We start from the raw sequence: 21,775 nt of genomic DNA on the forward strand, positions 1-21,775 counted from the left end.
TTACCAGTCTGATGGCCTTGAGATATTTTTACAGTCTCGGTCCCAGCTTTGATGCACCTGAACTGACCTCCTGGATGGTAGCGGGGTGAACAGGCAGTGGCTCGAGTGGTTGTTTTCCTTCATGATCTTTTTAGCCTTCCTGTGACATCGGGTGCTATAGGTGTCCTGGAGGGCAGGTAGTTTGCCCCGGTGATGCGTTGTGTAGACCTCACTACCCTCTGGAGAGCCTTACGGTTATGTGCAGAGCAGTTGCCGTACCAGGCGGTGATACAGCCCGACAGAATGCTCTCGATTGTGCATCTGTAAAAGTGTGAGTGTTAGATGACAAGCCACATGTCTTCAGCCTCCTTCAGCCTTCACCACACTGTCTGTGTGGGTGGACCATTTCAGTTTGTCCGTGATGTGTACGCCAAGGAACTTGAAACTTTCCACCTTCTCCTCTGCTGTCCCATTGAAGTCCACGATCATCTCCTTTGTTTTGTTGACGTTGAGTGAGAGGTTATTATCCTGACACCACACTCAGTGCCCTCACCACCTCCCTGTAGACTTTCTTGTCGTTGTTGGTTATCAAGCCTACCACTGTTGCGTCGTATGCAAACTTGATGATTGAGTTGGAGGCGTGCATGGCATACAGTCATGGCTGAACAAGGAGTACAGGAAGGGGGCTGAGCACTCACTCTTGTGGGGCCCAAGTGATGAGGATCAGCGGGGTGGAGATGTTGTTTCCTACCTTCACCACCTGGGGTGGCCCGTCAGGAAGTCCCAATTGCACAGGGTGGGGTTGAGACCCAAAACCTCAAGCTTAATGATGAGCTTGGAGGGTACTATGGTGTTGAATGCTGAGCTGTAGCCAGTGAACAGCATTCTTACATACGTGTTCCTCTTGTCCAGATGGGATAGGGCAGTGTGCAGTGTGATGGGGATTGCATCATCTGTGGACCTATTGGGGTGGTATGCAAATTGCAGTGGGTGTAGTGTGACAGGTAAGGTGGAGGTGATAGGATGCTTGACTTGTCTCTGAAAGCACTTCATGATGATGGAAGTGAGTGCTACGGGGCGATAGTCATTCAGTTATGTTACCTGTTATGCAGGTGAATGAGGACCCAAAAGCGACTTGGCGAAAACAGAGTCTTTATTCCAGTAAAGGAAATAGGCAATACTCCTGGACAATCAGAGCAGAAAACAAAACATAAAAAACTTAATTCCACTCGTAGTGACGAGGACAGACTGGAGACTCGACCATTAACTGTAGGTTGCCTCGGGAAGGCACCGACCGTAGCAGACTCAGACACCTGCTCACACGCAGCATCTGAGGGAAACAAGACACGACAGGGCGAGACAAAGACACAGCACGGCGAACAATATACAAGGATCCGACAGGACAGAAACGGAAAACAAGGGGAGAAATAGGGACTCTAATCAGAGGGCAAGATACGGAACAGGTGTGAAAAGACTAGATGATTGAGTAGGGGAATAGGAACAGCTGGGAGCAGGAACGGAACGATAGAGAGAAGAGAGAGAGGGAGGGAGAGAGAAAAAAGGGAACAAACCTAATAAGACCAGCAGGGGGAAAACGAACAGAAGGGAAAGCAAAATGACAAGACAATATAAGACAAAACATGACATTACCATTGCTTTCTTGGGTACAGGAACAATGGTGGCCATCTTGAAGCATGTGGGGACAGCAGCCCGGGATAGGGAGAGATTGAATATGTCCGTAAACACTCCAGCCAGCTGGTCTGCGCATGCTCTGAGGACTCGGCTAGGGTCGCAGTCTAGGCTGGCAGCCTTGCGAGGGTTAACACATTTAAATGTCTTATTCACGTCGGCCACGGAGAGAGGGGGGGGGCGCAGTTCTTTGTAGCGAGCTGTCGGTGGCACTGCATTATCCTCAAAGCGGGCAAAGAAGGTGTTTATTTTGTCTGGAAGCAATCCTGGTCCGTGACGTGGCTGGTTTTCTTTTTGCAGTCCGTGATTGCCTGTAGACCCTGCCACACATATAGACCCTGTCTCGTGTCTTAGCCGTTGGATTGCGACTCCACTTTGTCCCTATATTGACGTTTCACTTCTTTGATTGCCTTGTGGAGGGAATAACTACACTGTTCGTATTCTGTCATATTCCTGGCCGTCTTTCTATGGTTAAATGCGGTGGTTGCGCTTTCAGTTTTGCGCGAATGCCGCCATCTATCTACGGTTTCAGGTTAGGGTAGGTATTAATACACAGTAGGAACAACATTTTATATGCACTTCCTTATAAACTCACTGATTACGAATCAATGTGTCAATCTATATATTACTCTCTGAGGCTACCCGGAACATGTCCCAGTCCTTGTGATCAAAACAACCTTTAGTCTTATTACACCGGCTCTGATGCCTGTCATATGTGTCAGGGCGTGCAGACAATAATGGATTACAAAGCCATTAGTTGCCTAGCAATGGATAACTCCCAAATGAACTAAACACCATTATGCTCGTTCCGAGGAATATAACACTGTGCCTTTCATGAAAGCCCATGTTTTTCTGGATTACTGTGTGATCTCACTCTCTGTGGCAGATGTGAGCAAAATGTTTGAACAGGTCAACAATCAGACAGAATGCCAGGGAGCATTCTCAAAGCATGGGCAGACCAGCTGGCAAGTGTCTTCACAGACATTTTCAATCTATCCTTGTCCCAGTCTGTAATCCCAACATGTTTCAAGGTGACCACCATTATCTCTGTTCCCAGGAGCTCCAAGGTAACCTGCCTAAATGACTATCGCCATATAGCACGCACATCTGTAATTACGAAGTAATTTTTGCATTTCCTACTCACATTGCAGTATTTGGTATTCAGACTTGCCTAATTCAGTCGTGTAACACGCTCTACAAGCTACCTTGCGCACTCTCAATAAATTTAATTCAACTGCTGAAAACCCTCCCACTTGCTGGCCAACATATTTTCTTGTGAAGATTTCATTTAATGGGGTTTTAAGTACAATTATCTTAAGCCATCCCTTTAAATACATTACACATTTTTATTCAAATTTTGTTGACAGACTCAATAGAATACATTGAGAGAACAGGTTCAGAATATAGGGATCAACTAAAGAAAGCCATTTACAGTTGAAGTCGGAAGTTTACATACACTTAGGTTGGAGTCACTAAAATTTGTTTTTAAACCACTCCACAAATTTCTTGTTAACAAACTATAGTTTCGGCAAGTCGGTTAGGACATCTACTTTGTGCATGACAGAAGTAAATTTCCCAACAATTGTTTACAGACAGATGATTTCACTTATAATTCACTGTATCAAAATTCCAGTGGGTCAGAGGTTTACATACACTAAGTTGACTGTGCCTTTAAACAGCTTGGAGAATTCCAGAAATTTATGTCATGGCTTTAGAAGCTTCTGATAGGCTAATTGACATAAGTTGATTCAATTGGAGGTGTACCTGTGGATGTATTTCAAGGCCTACCTTCAAACTTGCTTGACGTCATGGGAAACCATCCAAGAAACCATTGTAGACCTCCACACATCTGGTTCATCCTTGGGAGTAATTTCCAAACGCTTGAATGTACCACGTTAATCTGTACAAACAATAGTACGTATAAACACCATGCAACCACGCAGCCGTCATACCCCTTAGGAAGGAGACGGAGACGCGTTCTGTCTCCTAGAGATGAACGTACTTTGGTGCGAGAAGTACAATCAATCCCAGAACAACAGCAAAGGACCTTGTGAAGATGCTGGAGGAAACCGGTACAAAAGTATCTATATCCACAGTAAAACAAGTCCTATATCAACATAACCTGAAATGCCGATCAGCAAGGAAGAAGCCACTGCTCCAAAACCACCATAATAAAGCCAGACTACGGTTTGCAACTGTACATGGGGACAAATGTCCTCTGGTCTGATGAAACAAAAATAGAACTGTTTGGCCATAATGACCATTGTTATGTTTGGAGGAAAAAGGGGGAGGCTTGCAAGCCAAAGAATACCATCCCAACCTTGAAGCACGGGGGCGGCAGCATCATATTGTGGGGTGCTTTGCTGCAGGAGGGACTGGTGCACTTCACAAAATAGATGGCATCATGAGGAAAGGATAAAGATGTGGCTATATTGACGCAACATCTCAAGACATCAGTCCAGAAGTTAAAGCTTGGTTGTAAATGGGTCTTCCAAATGGACAATGACCCCAAGCATATTTCCAAGGTTGTGGCAAAATGGCTTAAGGATAACAAAGTCAAGTTATTGGAGTGGCCATCACAAAGCCCTGACCTCAATCCTATAGACAATTTGTCGGCAGAACTGAAAAAGTGTGTGTGTGCAAGGAGGCCTACAAACCTGACTCAGTTACACCAGCTCTGTCAGGAGGAATGGGCCAAAATTCACCCAACTTATTGTGGGAAGCTCTTGGAATGCTACCCGAAACGTTTGACCCAAATTAAACAATTTAAATGCAATGTGACCAAATACTAATTGAGTGTATGTAAACTTCTGACCCATAGGGAATGTGATGAAAGAACTAAAGCTGAAGTTAATCACTACTATTATTTGTCACATTCTTAAAATAAAGTGGTGATGCTAACTGACCTATGACAGGGATGTTTTACTAGGATTAAATGTCAGGAATTTTGGAAAAACAGAGTTATTAAATGTACATGGCTAAGGTGTATGTAAACTTCCGACTTCAACTGTATTTATTTTCGTCTCTGTTTCAGCACTAACTGGTAGATTTAAAAACACTAATCTTGTAGTTTACATTTTAGGGTTAGGAAAGTATGAATCATTACAATAGAAAACAGTTTGGAGAGCCTTTATGCACAAAATACTGTATATGGATGAATTCAAAATTACAGTGGTTTGATTAATCCTGAAAGTCGTCATATTGACATTCCGTCCATTAAATATTGGAAGGTGGAAGGAAAGTGTACAATAGGGGTTGAACAATAATCCTATAAATCTACCCTAAATCTCACTAATCATGTATGACAACTATTCAGTCGTTGTGAACCGTGAGCCAGGCTCCAGGTTTAACTTGCTTTGTGTAGTCTGAGTTCCATAATGATTCAAATAGGCTACATTTCCTAAGGTATTGCACAACGTTAGCCTAGTATGATCCACTAATGCTAGTGATCCTCAGGAACAATTTAAGGAATTTAAATATTTCTATATTTAGAAAAAAAAATCCTTTATTTTACCAGACAATCCAGTTAAGAACAAGTTCTTATTTACAGCATGGGCCAATTGCACGCCGCCTTATGGGACTCCTAATCACGGCCGGCTGTGATAGAGCCTGGATTTGAACCAGGGACTGTAGTGACACCTCTTGCACTGAGATGCAGTGCCTTAGACCGCTGTGCCACTCGGGAAACCATATTTGACAGAGGAAAGAAAGGTAAACAGAATGGAATGGACTGATACATGTATTTTTTAATGTGGGTTCCTAACAAACAATGTTTGCAGTCATTCACAAATGTTGTTGTGACATTTGGTGTGCTCTGGGAGAGGATACTATGTTAGTTCTTATTAATGGTCTCTGTAATTGTAAGTATATGCGTTGCATTGTAGTACATTAAAGATCCATTCTTCATACTTGGCACGCATTCCAAGGGGTTCCAGTAGGCCTAAGGCCTACTTATCTCTGACATTGAACAAACATAACCAAACATTTTATTATTGTGCATTTTGAAGCAAAGGTAAAGGCTATGTTCACACTCTTATTGTAAATAAAGTGCATTTCTCTTTGAATCAGTTACCTCTTCCCATGCCCCACCCTTTTTATATTGTTGGTAATGTTGGTAATTATCAGAAAACCTCAACTCTAAAACGTTTGTGTAGCAGGTACAAACTTAAACCGATCATATTTTGACGGAAGTCGGCAGACTCTGAGCTGGAGCATAGAAAGTGATTATTATCGGTTTAATTATTTGGGGATCCCTATGTTAATTGTGTTGGTGCTTTTAATCAATATTGTACTGCCTTGTTTTGGTTGTGTGTTTGTGGAGCTGTGTCTAGTGCATGTTTCAGGTATCCCTGTCCTATCCATGGGGCACGCAGTCCTGTAACCGAATACAACTAAAAAAATACGAAGATAACATGTTCTTGTACATAAGGTGTGGAGCATGGGAATTAAAAGCAAAGATGAGAAGCAGAAAATAAATGGTTGCATCTTGTTGTTCAAATGCACAATCAGGGTCTCAAGAGCTCAAATGTTGTGCTACAGACACATTCAGAGTTATACAATATACATTTATTTCAATCAAGACTGTTACTTACTGGAAGGTGTGTTCAGAGAGGACAATGGTTCTAGATGGACTAAGATCGTTGCCATATAACTACTTTCACAATTGATTATACTTTAGTAAAAATGACCATGCCAACCGACAAAGCAAGAGGATCTGTGAATGAATGCAAACACAGTTTATAAAGGCAAAGCCTCGTTCTTGATTGCCAACGAGCTGCACCTGACTGGCGAGACGGAAGAAAGCTACTCTTGGTGTTCACCGGTCACACCTGCATGAAAGAATATGTTGATGCTTCTAGTGTTGATGCAACCGCTTTTGCCGAACTGTCCACATACTTGACAAAATCAGTCATATTTCTGACTTTCCCTTAAACCTTTTGGCAAAAGAACGGCATGGGGTAGCAAGGCACAGGACAAACAACATGCTACATTTGAAAGTTCACTTTTATACTGTCTAGCCTAATGTCTGATATCCCCAAAGGATTGTGTGATCAGTGAAGTCTATGGAGACATGATTCTCCCTGGTCTTTGAAGTCATGTTATAAATTACCCATGGAGACCTTTGAATAGACTGCCTTCTGCCTTTGTACACAGGAATATCCCACAGTCATGTTTCCTGGGAAAGGCTATGATGGTTGAGAGTTAAAACTTGGAAGGATGTGTTTTTTGAGGAAGTTCTACTCTTGACAGAATGGGGCTAAGAACCTTATGTTAACTTGAAGTCTAAAGGAATATCTTTTTTTCCAGATCATCCAATACTGTCGCATTTGCGGCCCATTTTTCATTCAAATATTTATTGATTAGAACCCCTAGTGTCCAGCCATCTCATTTTACATCCCTGGCTACTGTAATCATCTGTGTCCATATTGTTATTCTTCACTGATTTAGCCTTAACGCAGCGTGCAACCCTCTTTGTATAGTGGCAGTCATTGATGCAACATGATCTTTCCTCTGAAAAGAGCCTTTAAAACCCCTCGGAGTCGATGTCCGTGCCCACGCAGAAATCAAATTAGCATAATACAAAAATCCCCATAAAAATAAAAAATAGGTAAATTTAAGCTAGAGATTGCATTAGCCGATGGTGCACTTCTGCAGAGAAAGGTGACAGAGCTACAGCGGTGAGACACATCAGACCATGAGGCAATCCCGAAAATGTATTTTCTCACTAAATCGTCTGTAGCACCCGAACGGTTTGGCCTACAAACGGAGAACACCATCATGTTCGTAAGAGTCATCGTTCCATAGAGGGGTCATACGAACGTGATGGTGTTTTCCGTTTTGCTCTATGACCCCCACAAGCGTCTTGGGAGTCGTCTGATGTCGGTACAGACAATCTTCCAACTTCTGTCTGTAGGGTCGAACAGTTTGGGCTACGCACTAATAATACCTCTCGGTGGAAAGGTAAGACTCTCACAAACATGTACAGTGTCAGTTGTTTTCTTATTTGACGTCCACAGGCCACATACGACTCATCTGAATGTCCCTGGCTACCAGTTGAAAGACCCCTTGACTTTTTCCACATTTTGTTTACTTTACAGCCTTATTCTAAAATGGATCAAATATATTTTTTCCGTCATCAATCTACACACAATACCCCGTAATAAAAAAAAGGCAAACTGTTTCTTAGCAATGTTTGCAAATGTATTAAAAATAAAAAACAGATACATTATTTACATAAGTATTCAGACCTTTGCTGTGAGACATCACATTGAGCTCAGGTGCATCCTGTTTCCATTTATCATCCTTGAGATGTTTCTGCAACTTGATTTGAGTCCACCTGTGGTAAATGCAATTGATTAGATATTATTTAGAAAGGCACACACCTGTCTATATAAGGTTCCACAGTTGACAGTGCATGTCACAGCAAAAACCAAGCCATGAGGTCGGATTAATTGTCCGTAGTGCTCCGAGACAGGATTGTGTTCGAGGCACAGATCTGGGGAAGGGTACCTCCATGTCAATGTTTTTTTCGTGATCTTACTTCTATCTCTCCAATATAGGACAGACACTGCAGAACAAACTTCTTTTAGATTTTTTTTTTTTTGGGGGGGACTATCTTAATCTTGTCAATTGCCATTTAGTCGAGAGCTAATACAATACCATTTACTGTGCCTTAAACTCTGTGTTTGTGTAGCTGTTCAGAAGAGGACATTGTGAATGGAGAAAAGGTTTTAAATGTATGCAACATGATACTACCAATGATCCTAATGGAAAATGCCCCATAGATATTAATTTAGAGTCCTCCAATCCTCTAAATGTAATTATTGGCGGAGAGTCACGTCATTACATCCCCCCTCCCGATATACTGTAGGCCTACCATAGGCGAAATGAGTCTTACTAGTGTTGAGTAATATGCTGTTAAAAATGGTGTAGGTCTTATTTATTTAAAGAGCATATAAAAGTTAGAAGCAAAAGCCTACAACTATTTTTGCACCGTTTCGGCTGCTCTGAGGCAAACATGGGGACTGGTCTTGATAAATCAATGAGATTTTTATTTTCACTTAATCTCCGTTTGGGTATTGGTTAGACAATATATTGAAAATTAGGGTGCAGAAATGTTATGCCCTTAGCGTAACCTTTATTTAACTAGGCAAGTCAGTTAAGAACAAATTCTTATTTACAAGGACAGCCTACTCCTTCCTCGTGCACTGCGGGTATTCTTTAGCTAAATAGCCCAGTACTGTACTGCACGTTGTACAATGCCATATTTTCCATTCCATTCCATCCTAATGGAAACCCAGAGGGTTTTTCGTTTTTCTTGGAATAGAAAAAATATAATTTGAATCAAATTGATTAAGAAAGTATTAATCAAAAGTTTGGACACACCTACTCATTCCAGGATTTTCTTTATTTTTTAAAACTATTTTCTACATTGTAGAATAATAGTGAAGACATCACAACTATGAAATAACACCGGTCTCCCACGTGCCACACATTTTGTAGTACAGACATGGACCACTCTCCCTTATGTAAGGAATTAGGCACTTTCCCATGTTTACTACAGTATGTATTGTAGATTGCACAGTAGCCTAATAAATAAATAGACACATTTTCTTAATAATAATATTGATAAAAAGTACACTTTCAAAATGCAGATGTTGATTTAGTTATGGATCTATAACAAATTTCTATGGGAATAAATATCACTGATTTACAGAAATATTGGAACAAAGTTGTCTAATGAAGGCAAACAATTTAGAATCCTCCAATCCTGTGGCCTACTCCTGACCGTCACGTTGTACAGCGCTATATTTTCCATTCCATACTAACGGGAACCCCAAGGGTTTCGTTTTTCTCTGAATAGAAACACCATAATATCAAATTTCTTAAAAACAATCCCATATACTATGTTTTACAAAAATGTTTTAAATTCTATAATGCCAATACGGAATACTATCAAATGCTTGTCAAAGATGCCCTCTGGTGGTCAAACTAGCAATAGCTTGCAGTAACAGGAAAAATGTCTGACAATTAAATGACGTGCCACAGAATTCTGCAGCAGCACGCACGGTGTGCCACAGTATGACACAACTTTTAAAGGTGGAACCACTGTAGGTTGGCAGGTACAGACCACTGCTGTCACTAAATCCTGCCATTAGATTTATATTCACAATCACTAGCCCAGCGTGATGCTAGTCAGACACAGGGTGTTCTGTTCCCTCATTCCCTTTTGCTTTCCTATCTCCTTGCCTTATTTATAGTCTTCAACGTGGCCTCTTTACTATATACATTCTGTGTAGAGATTTACTGGAGTTTGAAAACTATCAGTATGAAGCTGCCTGGCCTAAGTCTGACATCATGCTGCAATGAGAATGCAACACATGTCTGTACGTAGTGATAGGTTGTCATCGCCATAAATGGCTTCTTCATAAATTGTCCTAAGGCATTAGGATTGGAGCTATGCCGTTGTTATAAGGAACTTATTATGAAAGCATTATGTTTTTCGCCCTCAAGTTGTTGCTCTCAAATTCCTCTTTCCTTTTGTCAAGTGCTCTGTGATAATGGCAATGTGAGAAGCATTTGCACAAAATAAAGCTGCATTGAATTGTATTTCATCTCCTCTTTACCGCCATTCTCTTGGTCCCTCTTTGTCAGCCTCTAAACATTTACACATTTTCATAGATCTAGCTGAGATCACGGCATGGGGTTCTGTACTGATAATACCCTGGTGAGATCTCTCCACTAACAGCCTAATGTTGTTTCACAGAGTCTGTCTGGTCTCGATAAGGCCCCTTTGTTGTGTGTATCACTCTGCGTGCTGTGAAAGGGCTCAGGTTCCAGTACTGTCTTACATAGCAACACACTTATCCTATTGAACACAAAATAGTCAATGAACAATGTCACTGTTTATAATCTCCCTACAGAAAAATAAAGCCTGTGCAATCCGTTACACAAATGCAAATTTGGCATGTAATTAAATCACAGGTAGGCCTGTTCAGTTAAACAAATTTCAACAGTCAGTGTTGTCCAAACTTGTTTTCTGTCACCCGTGAAGTTTTGCAAGACTATACAGTATATACTGTAGGGTTATTGCAAATTTGGCATAAAGTTAAAGCATGTGATGCTAGAAACTGTAACAGCATTCGTCTGTTGAAGAAAGAGAGTCGGACCGAAATGCTTACTCATGACTTTAATGAAAGAATCGCGCTACATGAAATAACTGAAACTAAATACAAAAACAACAGAACGGAACGTGAAACTAATTACAGCCTATCTGGTGACTACAACACAGAGACAGGAACAAACACCCACGAATTACAAAGTGAACTCAGGCTACCTAAATACGGTTCCCAATCCGAGACAACGAGAATCACCTGAATCCAATTGAGAACCGCCTCAGGCAGCCAAGCCTAACTAGACATACACAATCCCAATGCTAATAAAACCCCAATAAGAACCCAACACATAAACCCATGTCACACCCTGGCCTGACCAAAATATATAACGAAAAACACAAATTACAATGACCAAGGCGTGACAGAACCTCCCCCCTAAGGTGCGGACTCCCGGACGCACCTCAAGAGCATAGGGAGGGTCCGGGTGGGCGTCTGTCCATGGTGGCGGTTCTGGCTCGGGGCGTGGACCCCACTCAATTAATGTCCTATTTCCTCCCCTTCGCGTCCTGGGATAATCCACCTTCTCCGCCGACCATGGCCTAATAGTCCTCACCCAGATCCACACATAACTGAGGAGCAGCTCGTGACAGAGGGGCAGCTCGGGACAGAGGGGCAGCTCGGGACAGAGGGGCAGCTTGGGACAGAGGGGCAGCTTGGGACAAAGGGGCAGCCGGGACAGAAGCAGCCTGGGACTGAGGGGCAGCCCGGGACTGAGGGGAAGCCCGGGACTGAGGGGGAAGCCCAGTACTGAGAGGAAGCCCAGTACTGAGAGGAAGCCCAGTACTGAGAGGAAGCCCAGTACTGAGATGAAGCTCAGGCAGGTAGTAGGCTCCGGTAAATCCTGGCTGGCTGGCGGAACTGGAAGATTCAGGTTGTCTGGCCGATCTAGAAGATCATGGCTGACTGGCACTTCTGGTGGATCTTGGCAGACTGGCACTTCTGGTGGATCCTGGCAGACTGGCGACGCTGGGCAGACTGGCGGCGCTGGGCAGACTGGCGGCGTTGGGCAGACTGGGAGCACTGGGCAGACTGGGAGCACTGGCGGCGCTGGGCAGACTGGGAGCACTGGCGGCGCTGGGCAGACTGGGAGCACAGGCGGCGCTGGGCAGACGGGAGACTCCGGCAGCGCAGGAGAGGATAAAAGCTCTGGCTGCGCTAAACAGGCGAGGCGCACTGGAGGCCTGGTGCGTGGTGCTGGAACTGGTGGTACTGGATCGAGGACACGCACAGGAAGCCTGGTGGGGGGAGCTGCTCCCGGAGGACTGGTGTGTAGAGGTGGCTCTGGATAGACCGGATCGTGCAGGCGCACTGGAGCTCTTGAGCACCGAGCCTGCCCAAGCTTACCTGGCTCGATGCCCACTCTAGCCCGGCCAATAGGAAGGGCTGGTATGTGCCGCACCTGGCTCTGCACCCGCACTGGAAACACCGTGCGCTCCATAGCATAACACGGTGCCTGCCCGGTCTCTCTAGCCCAACGGTGAGCACAGGAGTTTGCGCAGGTCTCCTACCTGGCATAACTATTCTCCCTTCTAGCCTCCCCCAATAATTTTTTTTGGGCTGCTTTTCCGGCTTCCAACCGCGTCGCCGTGCTGCCTCCTCATACCAGCGCCTCTCCGCTTTAGCCACATCTATTTCTTCCTTGGGACGGCGATATTCTCCAGGCTGAGCCCAGGGTCCTTTACCATCTAATTCCTCCTCCCATGTCCAAATCTCCAAGTGGTGCAGCCTCTCCCACTGCAACTGCTCTTCACGATAAACAGGGAGAGTAGGCTCAGGTCTTGCTCCTGACTCAGCCACTCTCTCTCTGCGCTCTCCCCCAATAAATAATTGGGGGTTACTTTCGGTTTTCGCTCTGCGTCGCCGTGTTTTCCTTTTAGACTCCATTCGTCTATAGCCCTCTTTGCACTGCTGAAGCGAATCCCAGGCGGGCGCCTGCACTCTCTCTGGGTCGGCCGCCCACCTGTCGATTATAACGTCCTCCTTTAGCTCCTGCCAGTTATCTACGTCGTTGCCAGTTACATGCTGCTCGGTCCGTGAGAGGTGGGTGTTTCTGTAACGGCGTTCGTCTGTTGAAGAAAGAGAGTCGGACCGAAATGCAGCGTGTAGGTTAGTCATGACTTTAATGAAAGAATCGCGGTACATGAAATAACTGAAACTAAATACAAAAACAACAGAACGGAACGTGAAACTAATTACAGCCTATCTGGTGACTACAACACAGAGACAGGAACAAACACCCACAAATTACAAAGTGAACTCAGGCTACCTAAATACGTTTCCCAATCCGAGACAACGAGAATCACCTGACTCCAATTGAGAACCGCCTCAGGCAGCCAAGCCTAACTAGACACACCCCTAATCATACACAATCCCAATGCTAATAAAACCCCAATACGAACCCAACACATAAACCCATGTCACACCCTGGCCTGACCAAAATATATAACGAAAAACACAAATTACAATGACCAAGGCGTGACAGAAACATGTTCAATTATACAAAGCTTTACAGTTGAAATCTGTTTCCGGTCACTGCAGTGTTTCTCAACACCAGGTTTTCTTTTACCAGTAAATACAATTTTTTTCCCAAAGTTGGTTATGTCAAGGTGATGATGGGTTGAACAAAAAGGTAAAAGAAAACACGTGTAAAAAGTATGTACCACGTACAGAAGTGACCAATTATTACCTGTTCAACTTAACAAACAAGTCAAACCACAACTTGGTCTTTGTTCAATATAATAAGCACTTTGGGAGTCATTGTGTGTGTGTGTGTGTGTGTGTCTCAGCCTTCAGGGCCTTCCTAGGCAAGAAGGACGTGTCCAAAGAGTTGGAGGAGGTGCACGCTGAGGGTCGGGCCCAGAACACCCTGCACATGGCGTCTGTCACTGAGCTCCTGCTTAACCCCGCCTTGCGCTGGCAGGTCATCACCGTCATAGTCACCATGGCCTGCTACCAGCTGTGTGGCCTGAATGCCGTAAGTGGCAGCTTTCTCTCATCTCTGATAATTGAGTGTACAGTTCTCTGATTTAAAAAAAATTCCAGTGCATTTGAAGGTATTAATATTGGGGGTTATTTGTTCCATCAGAGATGCACTTCATCCAACCTCCATTTAGCTTGGGTTTGACCGGGGGGGGGGGGGGGCTTTATTTGGCTCATAGCGCTTTTGTGACTCCTAGTGGCGGGTTGGGCGCCTGCAGGCTAACCTCGGTCGTCAGTTGAACGGTGTTTCCGCCGACACATTGGTGCGGCTGGCTTCCGGGTTAAGCAGGCGGGTGTTAAGAAGTGCGGTTTGGTGGGTCATGTTTCGGAGGACGCATGACTCAGTTGCAGCGATGAGACAAGTTCGAAATTGGGGAGAAAAGGGGGTAAACATTTTAATATATATATATATATATATATATATATATATATATATACATTTTAATCTAACAATGGAATGACTAATAAGTGGCTTGGCTCTCCAGCAGCAGTAGTTGAGATGGAAGTGTTATTAAGATGGTGACAGTCAGGGGGGGAAAAACTCCTACTGATAGATAATAATCTCCTTTCACAGACAAACGTCTAGATGTTATTTGAACTTGCTGAATTATTCATGCAAGTTTATGCAAGACGCTTCCTGGGATTTATGGGAGTATGCAATCTATTGCATCAATGCTCGATGTGCTTATTCATTTACCAGTCCTCGAAAAACGTCTCCCCCTCCAAAGAAAAAAACTGTTTTCAGGAATTTAAATTAAGATTTTCTTTTAGATATATTGCCATATAGTCACAGAACTTCACACGCAATTTTTCCCAATAAACTTCATTACGAATGCATTACTGGTGACTTTGCTGTGTGATAGGAACAAGATAGAAGGAATGAGATGCTGATGACAGTGTATGAACATGAGGGCTCACAATGAAAAGGCTCGATTAGTATCAATCCAAGGACACAGCTGAACAAGAACAAATGGAACTTGTGGCTTAATTAAATCACTAATCGACCTTTGCACCGTAATTGGCATTTCTTTCCGGCCCGTAAGACAGACAGGAGATTGAGCTTGCAATTTAAAGGACAGGGATGTATCCATAGAGAACATTTTTAAGTGTTCTATTTAATTTAGTAGCTGTATCCTCACTGGCGTAGTTACTGTACAAGGCTCTTACTAGCTCCTCATTCACTGGACCTTTAAAATAGGAATATGCCAGTGCCACCAATCGCTTTTGTTGGAATGTGGCGTTTATCTTCAAATTGAGCCGGTAATAATGTTCTTTGACTTAAAAATTTACTGGCATAGCATTGGTTTTACATTCTTGGGGGTGTTGCTATCCCTTTCGTTTTTGTAGGACAAATAACTCAATAGTGTAAAGGCATTTATTTCTAACCTGCAATGTGAAAGTCTCAATAAATTATGCAGATTTTAAACGCAATGGCGCAAATCAGTGTTGATGTCGGAGCGGTGTTCGGCGGTCGACGTTGCCGACCTTCTCGCCATTTTTAATTTTCCATTGGTTTTGTCTGGTCTTCCTTCACACCTGGTTCCAATCCCATCAATTACATGTTGTGTATTTAACCCTCTGTTTCCCCTCATGTCCTTGTCGGTGATTGTTTGATTGTATGTTATGTTCTGGTGTGCGACGGGTTTTGTACCCACTTTTATTATTTTGTATATTTTGGTTTTCTGGGTTTTGTGAGCACTTATTAAACGACTCCGTTTATACCGAGTTCGTTCTCCTGCGCCTGACTTCTCTGCCACCAGCACGCACCCATTACAGTTGAATTCCCCTGCTCCTGACCTTGGTGGGTGAATTGATATTTATGCCATCTTTTCTATATTTTCTGCCTATTCCAACTACTTGGCACTGGACGGCTTTAATTCTGAAACTGATATTTAAAAAGGCATTCATCTCTATACATCCATTTCAATGGTTAAATGCTATTTGATATCAGGGTCGTTTTCAATGGGTTCAGTTGGTGTGGGATATCATTTATTCACATTTATTTATTGATATGGGTGGTGTACAAGCGATATGAGCACATGCAGGCCAAAGCTTTGATGTGGCCTAAAATGCCCACACTTTTGATGCGGTGGTATTTGTTGATCATTGTTATCTCTTGACAGATCTGGTACTACACCAATGGGATCTTGAGGGACTCGGGCTTTGCAGAGAATGTGATCCCATACATCGTCCTCAGCACAGGCGGAATAGAAACGCTGGCTGCCATTGTGTCAGTGAGTAAAACCTCTCAGGCAATCTTAAAAACAACTAAAAGCTCACATTTATACACACGCACACCACCATGTTCAGCAAAATGCTCCAAGTTGTCTTGACATTAGTCAGCGTCATTGCAGGTGAGTAAATAGGCTACACAGGAACCTGTGAATAACCAGTCCTTTCAGTGTCCAGGCATTGACCTCAGAGTCATATTGTGCAACTCTCTGTCACCGGACAGCAACCCATAATTTCTGAGTTACTTGTTCACTTCAACATTTTGTGTGAAACCGGATTCATTTCGTCTAGTATGTGTTTGTCATCATTGAACCATAGTTTATTTTACTCCATTTGTCATTTAGAAGATGGGATTTTCGCAAATGTTATCCTTGCCCAATTTGACCTCTTCCCTGCATGAACCACATAGCCAGTGATAGGAATTAATTTCCCAGGGCTTTTTCAGTTATATTTCCTCTGTTTTTGTTCCCAATCTGAATAGATAAGCAGACCATGAAATACTCCCCTTTCTCTCCTATCTGGGGTTAATTTGTTATACTTTTGTTTACCATTTCTTACAGATGGTTTATAATTGTTCAACCAGTTTTCCACCAACCCGATCCCTTACTGTAAATCTAATCCTAGCCCTATACAGATGTTGGATCTTAATTTGACCCGTATCGTCAGAGGAGTAAAATAATGTCTAAATAAATATGTAGAATTGCCACCAGGGTGCAGCTAGAATAGGTGATTTGTGTACAATACAGTACTATAGCCTACCTACTACCTACATTGTACCTTAGACTGCAGGTCCACTGGGTGACATTTCAAGAAGCCTACTGTAGGCTACATGCAGCTACTGAACACTCTGCGAAACATGGTCGGACGAGGCTGTTTTTTTGCAGAGAGCTCGTCCTCCACATTAGGAAGGTTGCTTAGGCCTACAAGTTAATTGCATTTACTTAAAGAAATAAAACAAATAGTCTGATAATTTACACGTCAAAGAAAAGGGTCTCAGCTCAACAAAATTGCAAATACAACTGAGAATAATAGTAAACTGTACATGCAATTAAATCATTTTCATTTTTACAATTGTTGTGAATTAGTTTGGATTTTATCATTGTATCAATTTATATTCATCCAATCAATGTGATCACAATAGTGAATGATAATGATTGTCACATGATTAAAGAGACAGGGTTGGAGGGAATTGCAGGAGTGGGGATGGTCAAATCATCTGGTCAACAAGCTGTTCAATCAGCTGTCAATCAACTGATGGGCCATCAGCTCAAATCAGCATATCAACTCAGACGGGGAAACACAAAACTTATCGGTTTTGACACCGTCCATTAAATATGCCATCAAATAGGCCGTTCCCCAAACTATTTTAACAAACTTTGATATAGCATTTTCTCTGTTGTTCATTCAGTTAAGCCTTCACTTGCTTCACATGGGCTGCGTTTTTTGCGTGTTTTTTTTTAAAAAGTCAGTCGCTCTAGTTCATGCTCCATTCCCTATGCTACCTCACTATTCTCAATTTCATCTTGTCTTTATATCTTATATTAACGGCCTATGTGGGCAATTCGTTTTGATAGGCTACATACAGTAGGCTATACTTTAGGCCAGTGGCGGTAGGTGATGTTTAAGATGAGGGAGGACTTTTTTAATGAGCATGGCCTTATTTCTATTACTGCTTATTGTATTCCATATTCTATTCACCCAGCTCAATGTAAAACCGATATGTTTAGGCTACTACATGATACTCATGATACATTCAATACCACCTTGCACATTCTTTCCTGCATTTAGCTGATCTAAGATGTAATCATTAGTCCAACAGTTGGATAATTTATTTTGGACAAATTCAGGTATGTTTATCCCTGTTTCGTTCCATTTGCTTCCATTAAAGAAATGGCTGAATTGCAACATTTACCTGGAGCTAATGTTGCAGATAGCAGTACTGGGTGACTTAAAGTCATAGTCAATCGATCAATAATATAATAATACTTTTAGCAATTTTTTAAATTTTTTAAAATTAGAATCTGTAGAAACTGAGAATAAAAAGGTTCAGAACGTTTGTGAAGCATCACAGCACAGTTGAAAATATATGGCAAATAGAAATCCTATATGGATGGGGTTAAGAGATAGATGGGAGGGGTTGAATGGAGCTGTAAAATAGATTGAGTGTAAAATGTATATAGTATGTATAAACTGGAAGTAGAAGCCTACGTGTTGTTTATTAGTTTACTACAATTAGGGGAGTGTTTGCAGGAAATAATAAAGGAACATATATTTTCAAAATATGTATATGTACAGTATGTATGTATGTATGTATGTATATATATCCAACAAAATATACACATAGGTTGGCGTCATTAAAACTTGTTTTTCAAACACAAACACGTTTTTCAAACACAAACGCAAGTCGGTGAGGACATCTACTTTGTGCATAACACAAGTAATTTTTCCAACTTATAATTCACTGTATCACAATTCCAGTGGGTCAGAAGTGTACATACACTAAGTTGACTGTGCCTTTAAACAGCTTGGAAAATTCCATAAAATTATGTCATGGCTTTAGAAGCTTCTGGTAGGCTAATTGACATTATTTGAGTCAATTGGAGGTGTACCTGTGGATGTATTTCAAGGTCTACCTTCAAACTCAGGGCCTCTTTTGCTTGACATCATGGGAAAATCAAAAGTTGTACGTACTGCCAAATTCTCTAAAACGACACTGGAGGCGGCTTATGTTAGATAAATTTACATTCAAGTATCTGGCAACGGTTCTGGTGGACATTACTGCAATTGCACGATTCTTCTAAACTTGAGACATCTGTGGCGTTGTGTGACAAAACTGTTCATTTTAGAGTGGCCTTTTATTGTCCCTAGCACAAGGTGCACCTGTGTAGGGATCAAGCTGTTTAATCAGCTTCTTGATATGCCACACCTATCAGGTGGATGGATTAGTTTGGTAAAGGAGAAATACTCACTAACAGGTATATAAACAAATTTGTGCTCAACATTTTTTGAGAAATACGCTTTTTGTGCGAATGGAACATTTCTGGGATCTTTTATTTCAGCACATGAAATACGGGACCAACACTTTCCACGTTTATATTTTTGTTCAGTATATATAAAACAACGGTTGTTGATGTGCGTGGATACATTTCAGATACAAGAAATAGAACCTTGCTCTACTGTAGCAGTAGCACATTTCTTAATTTTAAATTTGTAAATGTAATTAGGCAAGTCAGTTAAGAGTAATGTCTTATTTAGCAATGCCGGCCTACCCCGGCCAAACCATCCCCGAACCCGGACGATGCTGTGCCAATTGTGCACCGTCCTTTGGGACTCCTGATCATGGCTGGTTGTGATACAGCCCGGGATCAAACCAGGGTCTGTAGTGATGCCTCTAGTACTGAGATGCAGTGCCTTAAACCTCTCGGGTTCGGGAGCTTCAACCGCCCAGGAGCAGCTTTAGTGTTTGAGCGAGAGAGAGAGAGAGAGAGAGAGAGAGAGAGAGAGAGAGAGAGAGAGAGAGAGAGAGAGAGAGAGAGAGAGAGAGAGAGAGAGAGAGAGAGAGAGAGAGAGAGAGAGAGAGAGAGAGAGAGAGAGAGAGAGAGAGAGAGAGAGAGAGAGAGAGAGAGAGAGAGAGAGAGAGAGAGAGAGAGAGAGAGAGAGAGAGAGAGAGAGAGAGAGAGAGAGAGAGAGAGAGAGAGAGAGAGAGAGAGAGAGAGAGAGAGAGAGAGAGAGAGAGAGAGAGAGAGAGAGAGAGAGAGAGAGAGAGAGAGAGAGAGAGAGAGAGAGAGAGAGAGAGAGAGAGAGAGAGAGAGAGAGAGAGAGAGAGAGAGAGAGAGAGAGAGAGAGAGAGAGAGAGAGAGAACGAGAGAGAGAGAGAGAGAGAGAGAGAAGGATTTTACTAGCAGGCCCTGGTCTGAAATGTCTAGACTGGCCCTGCATGGAGAGAAAGAGAACTATGGAATTTCATTGGGATTTCATTGAATCTATCTAAATCATGAGGCTAATTTGAATTTCCAGATGCGTAGGAACATTTTATGTGACAAGAAAGTGATCAAATCATGTATGTGTTAAGTTCTCTCTGTCCTTTTCCTTGACACAGTCGATCACAGCATCATTTTCTGCCTTTGCTATTTTAGCTTTTCTCCTGTACTCTGTCCATCCAGTTGATTTGGTGGACGAAATAAGCAATCATGTGGAATGTTTAGTGTTAGGTTATGATTGAATCCTTTTCTCATCACATTGTCATTCAACAGTTTATTGACTTGCAGAGCTCATGAAAATGCCAAGCATGCATACTGTGTAGCTTTGAAATACAGGGACGTGTGCCTCTTATTAGAAGCTAGCTGAAAGACGAGATCTTTTACGATCCTCTTTCACATTATCTAACTCTGGTTTGGGAATTCATATTTTCCAAATTGTACCTTGATCACGATGTCTGAGATGAGTAATAATTATTTCCAATTTAAGCATTCGATTTTTCATAGTTTGGTATCCTGTTGAAATAATGTTCTTCATAATAAATATTTACCCTCTACCTCCAAATCTGAGTCCCCACTTATTTGGAGTACATACCAACTGACATTTACTCCTGAGGTGCTGACCTGTTGCACCCTCGACAACTGCTGTGATTATTATTATTATTTGACCATGTGTAACGGTTTTCTTGCGGTGAATGAGAGGCGGACCAAAATACAGCGTGGTAATTTTGATACATGTTTAATAAAACGAATAAACACAAACAATACAACAAACGTAAAAACCTAAACAGCCTATCTGGTGCAAACTAACACAGAGACAGGAACAATCACCCACGAAACATTCAAAGAATATGGCTGCCTAAATATGGTTCCCAATCAGAGACAAACGATAAACACCTGCCTCTGATTGAGAACCACTCCAGACAGCCATAGACTATACTAGATAACCCCACTAAGCCACAATCATAATACCTACAAAAACCCCAAGACAATACACACCACATAATAAACCCATGTCACACCCTGGCCTAACCAAAATCATAAAGAAAACACAAAATACTAAGACCAGGGCGTGACACCATGCTGGTCATTTATGAACATGTCTTGGCCATGTTTTGTTATAATCTCCACCTGGCACAGCCAGAAGAAGACTGGCCACTCCACATGGCCTTTCGAGGGAGTTTTTCCTAGCCACCGTGCTTCTACACCTGCATTGCTTGCTGTTTGGGGTTTTAGGCTGGGTTTCTGTACAGCACTTTGAGATATCAGCTGATGTAAGAAGGGCTATATAAATACATTTGATTTGACATCTTGTAAGTGACCGACTGTGAACTCAACGTGTACAGTAGGCTTGGCTTTTTTTCTGGTATACCTTGTTGTCAGATATGAGGTCTTGGCACAGTAGAGGCAGGCGTGCTTTTTGCTGCTTGCAGGGCTGATGTTTCCTTCCTCAGGCATGTTCCTGTTGCGTAGTCTTTTTTCCAGCTTCCTTTCAGTTTAAAGTTACCAAATTAATTGTATTATTAATAATGGCTCTGCGTGACGTGCTATAAGAGGCATGTTATTCCCATGCCTATTGTCATGGTGGATAAATACAACCAGACGCGTGTTGATCCAATGTAAGAGTATCGAATGTACCTACTGTTTGTTTTCTGTTAGTTTTCTATAGTGCCTTGGTTGGTTTATATTCTCTGTAAGGTTACGCCACTCTAAGGCATTCTTCTGCATCGGCTCCCCTGTGGG

The 21,775-nt window shown here is 42.4% G+C and overlaps 1 protein-coding gene across 1 annotated transcript in view; it reads left to right on the top strand.

Annotated features, from left to right (window-relative positions):
* slc2a9l2 (solute carrier family 2 member 9, like 2) overlaps positions 1-21,775 on the top strand; it is a 253,543-nt gene that overhangs the window by 100,260 nt on the left and 131,508 nt on the right. The window contains exons 8-9 of the mRNA XM_046310980.1: positions 13,631-13,818; positions 15,947-16,057. Coding sequence (XP_046166936.1) covers positions 13,631-13,818; positions 15,947-16,057 — 299 coding nt within the window. The remainder of the gene's footprint in view (positions 1-13,630; positions 13,819-15,946; positions 16,058-21,775) is intronic.

The sequence above is a fragment of the Oncorhynchus gorbuscha genome, linkage group LG18 (genome assembly GCF_021184085.1).
Source record: "Oncorhynchus gorbuscha isolate QuinsamMale2020 ecotype Even-year linkage group LG18, OgorEven_v1.0, whole genome shotgun sequence".
Taxonomy (NCBI): Eukaryota; Metazoa; Chordata; class Actinopteri; order Salmoniformes; family Salmonidae; genus Oncorhynchus; species Oncorhynchus gorbuscha.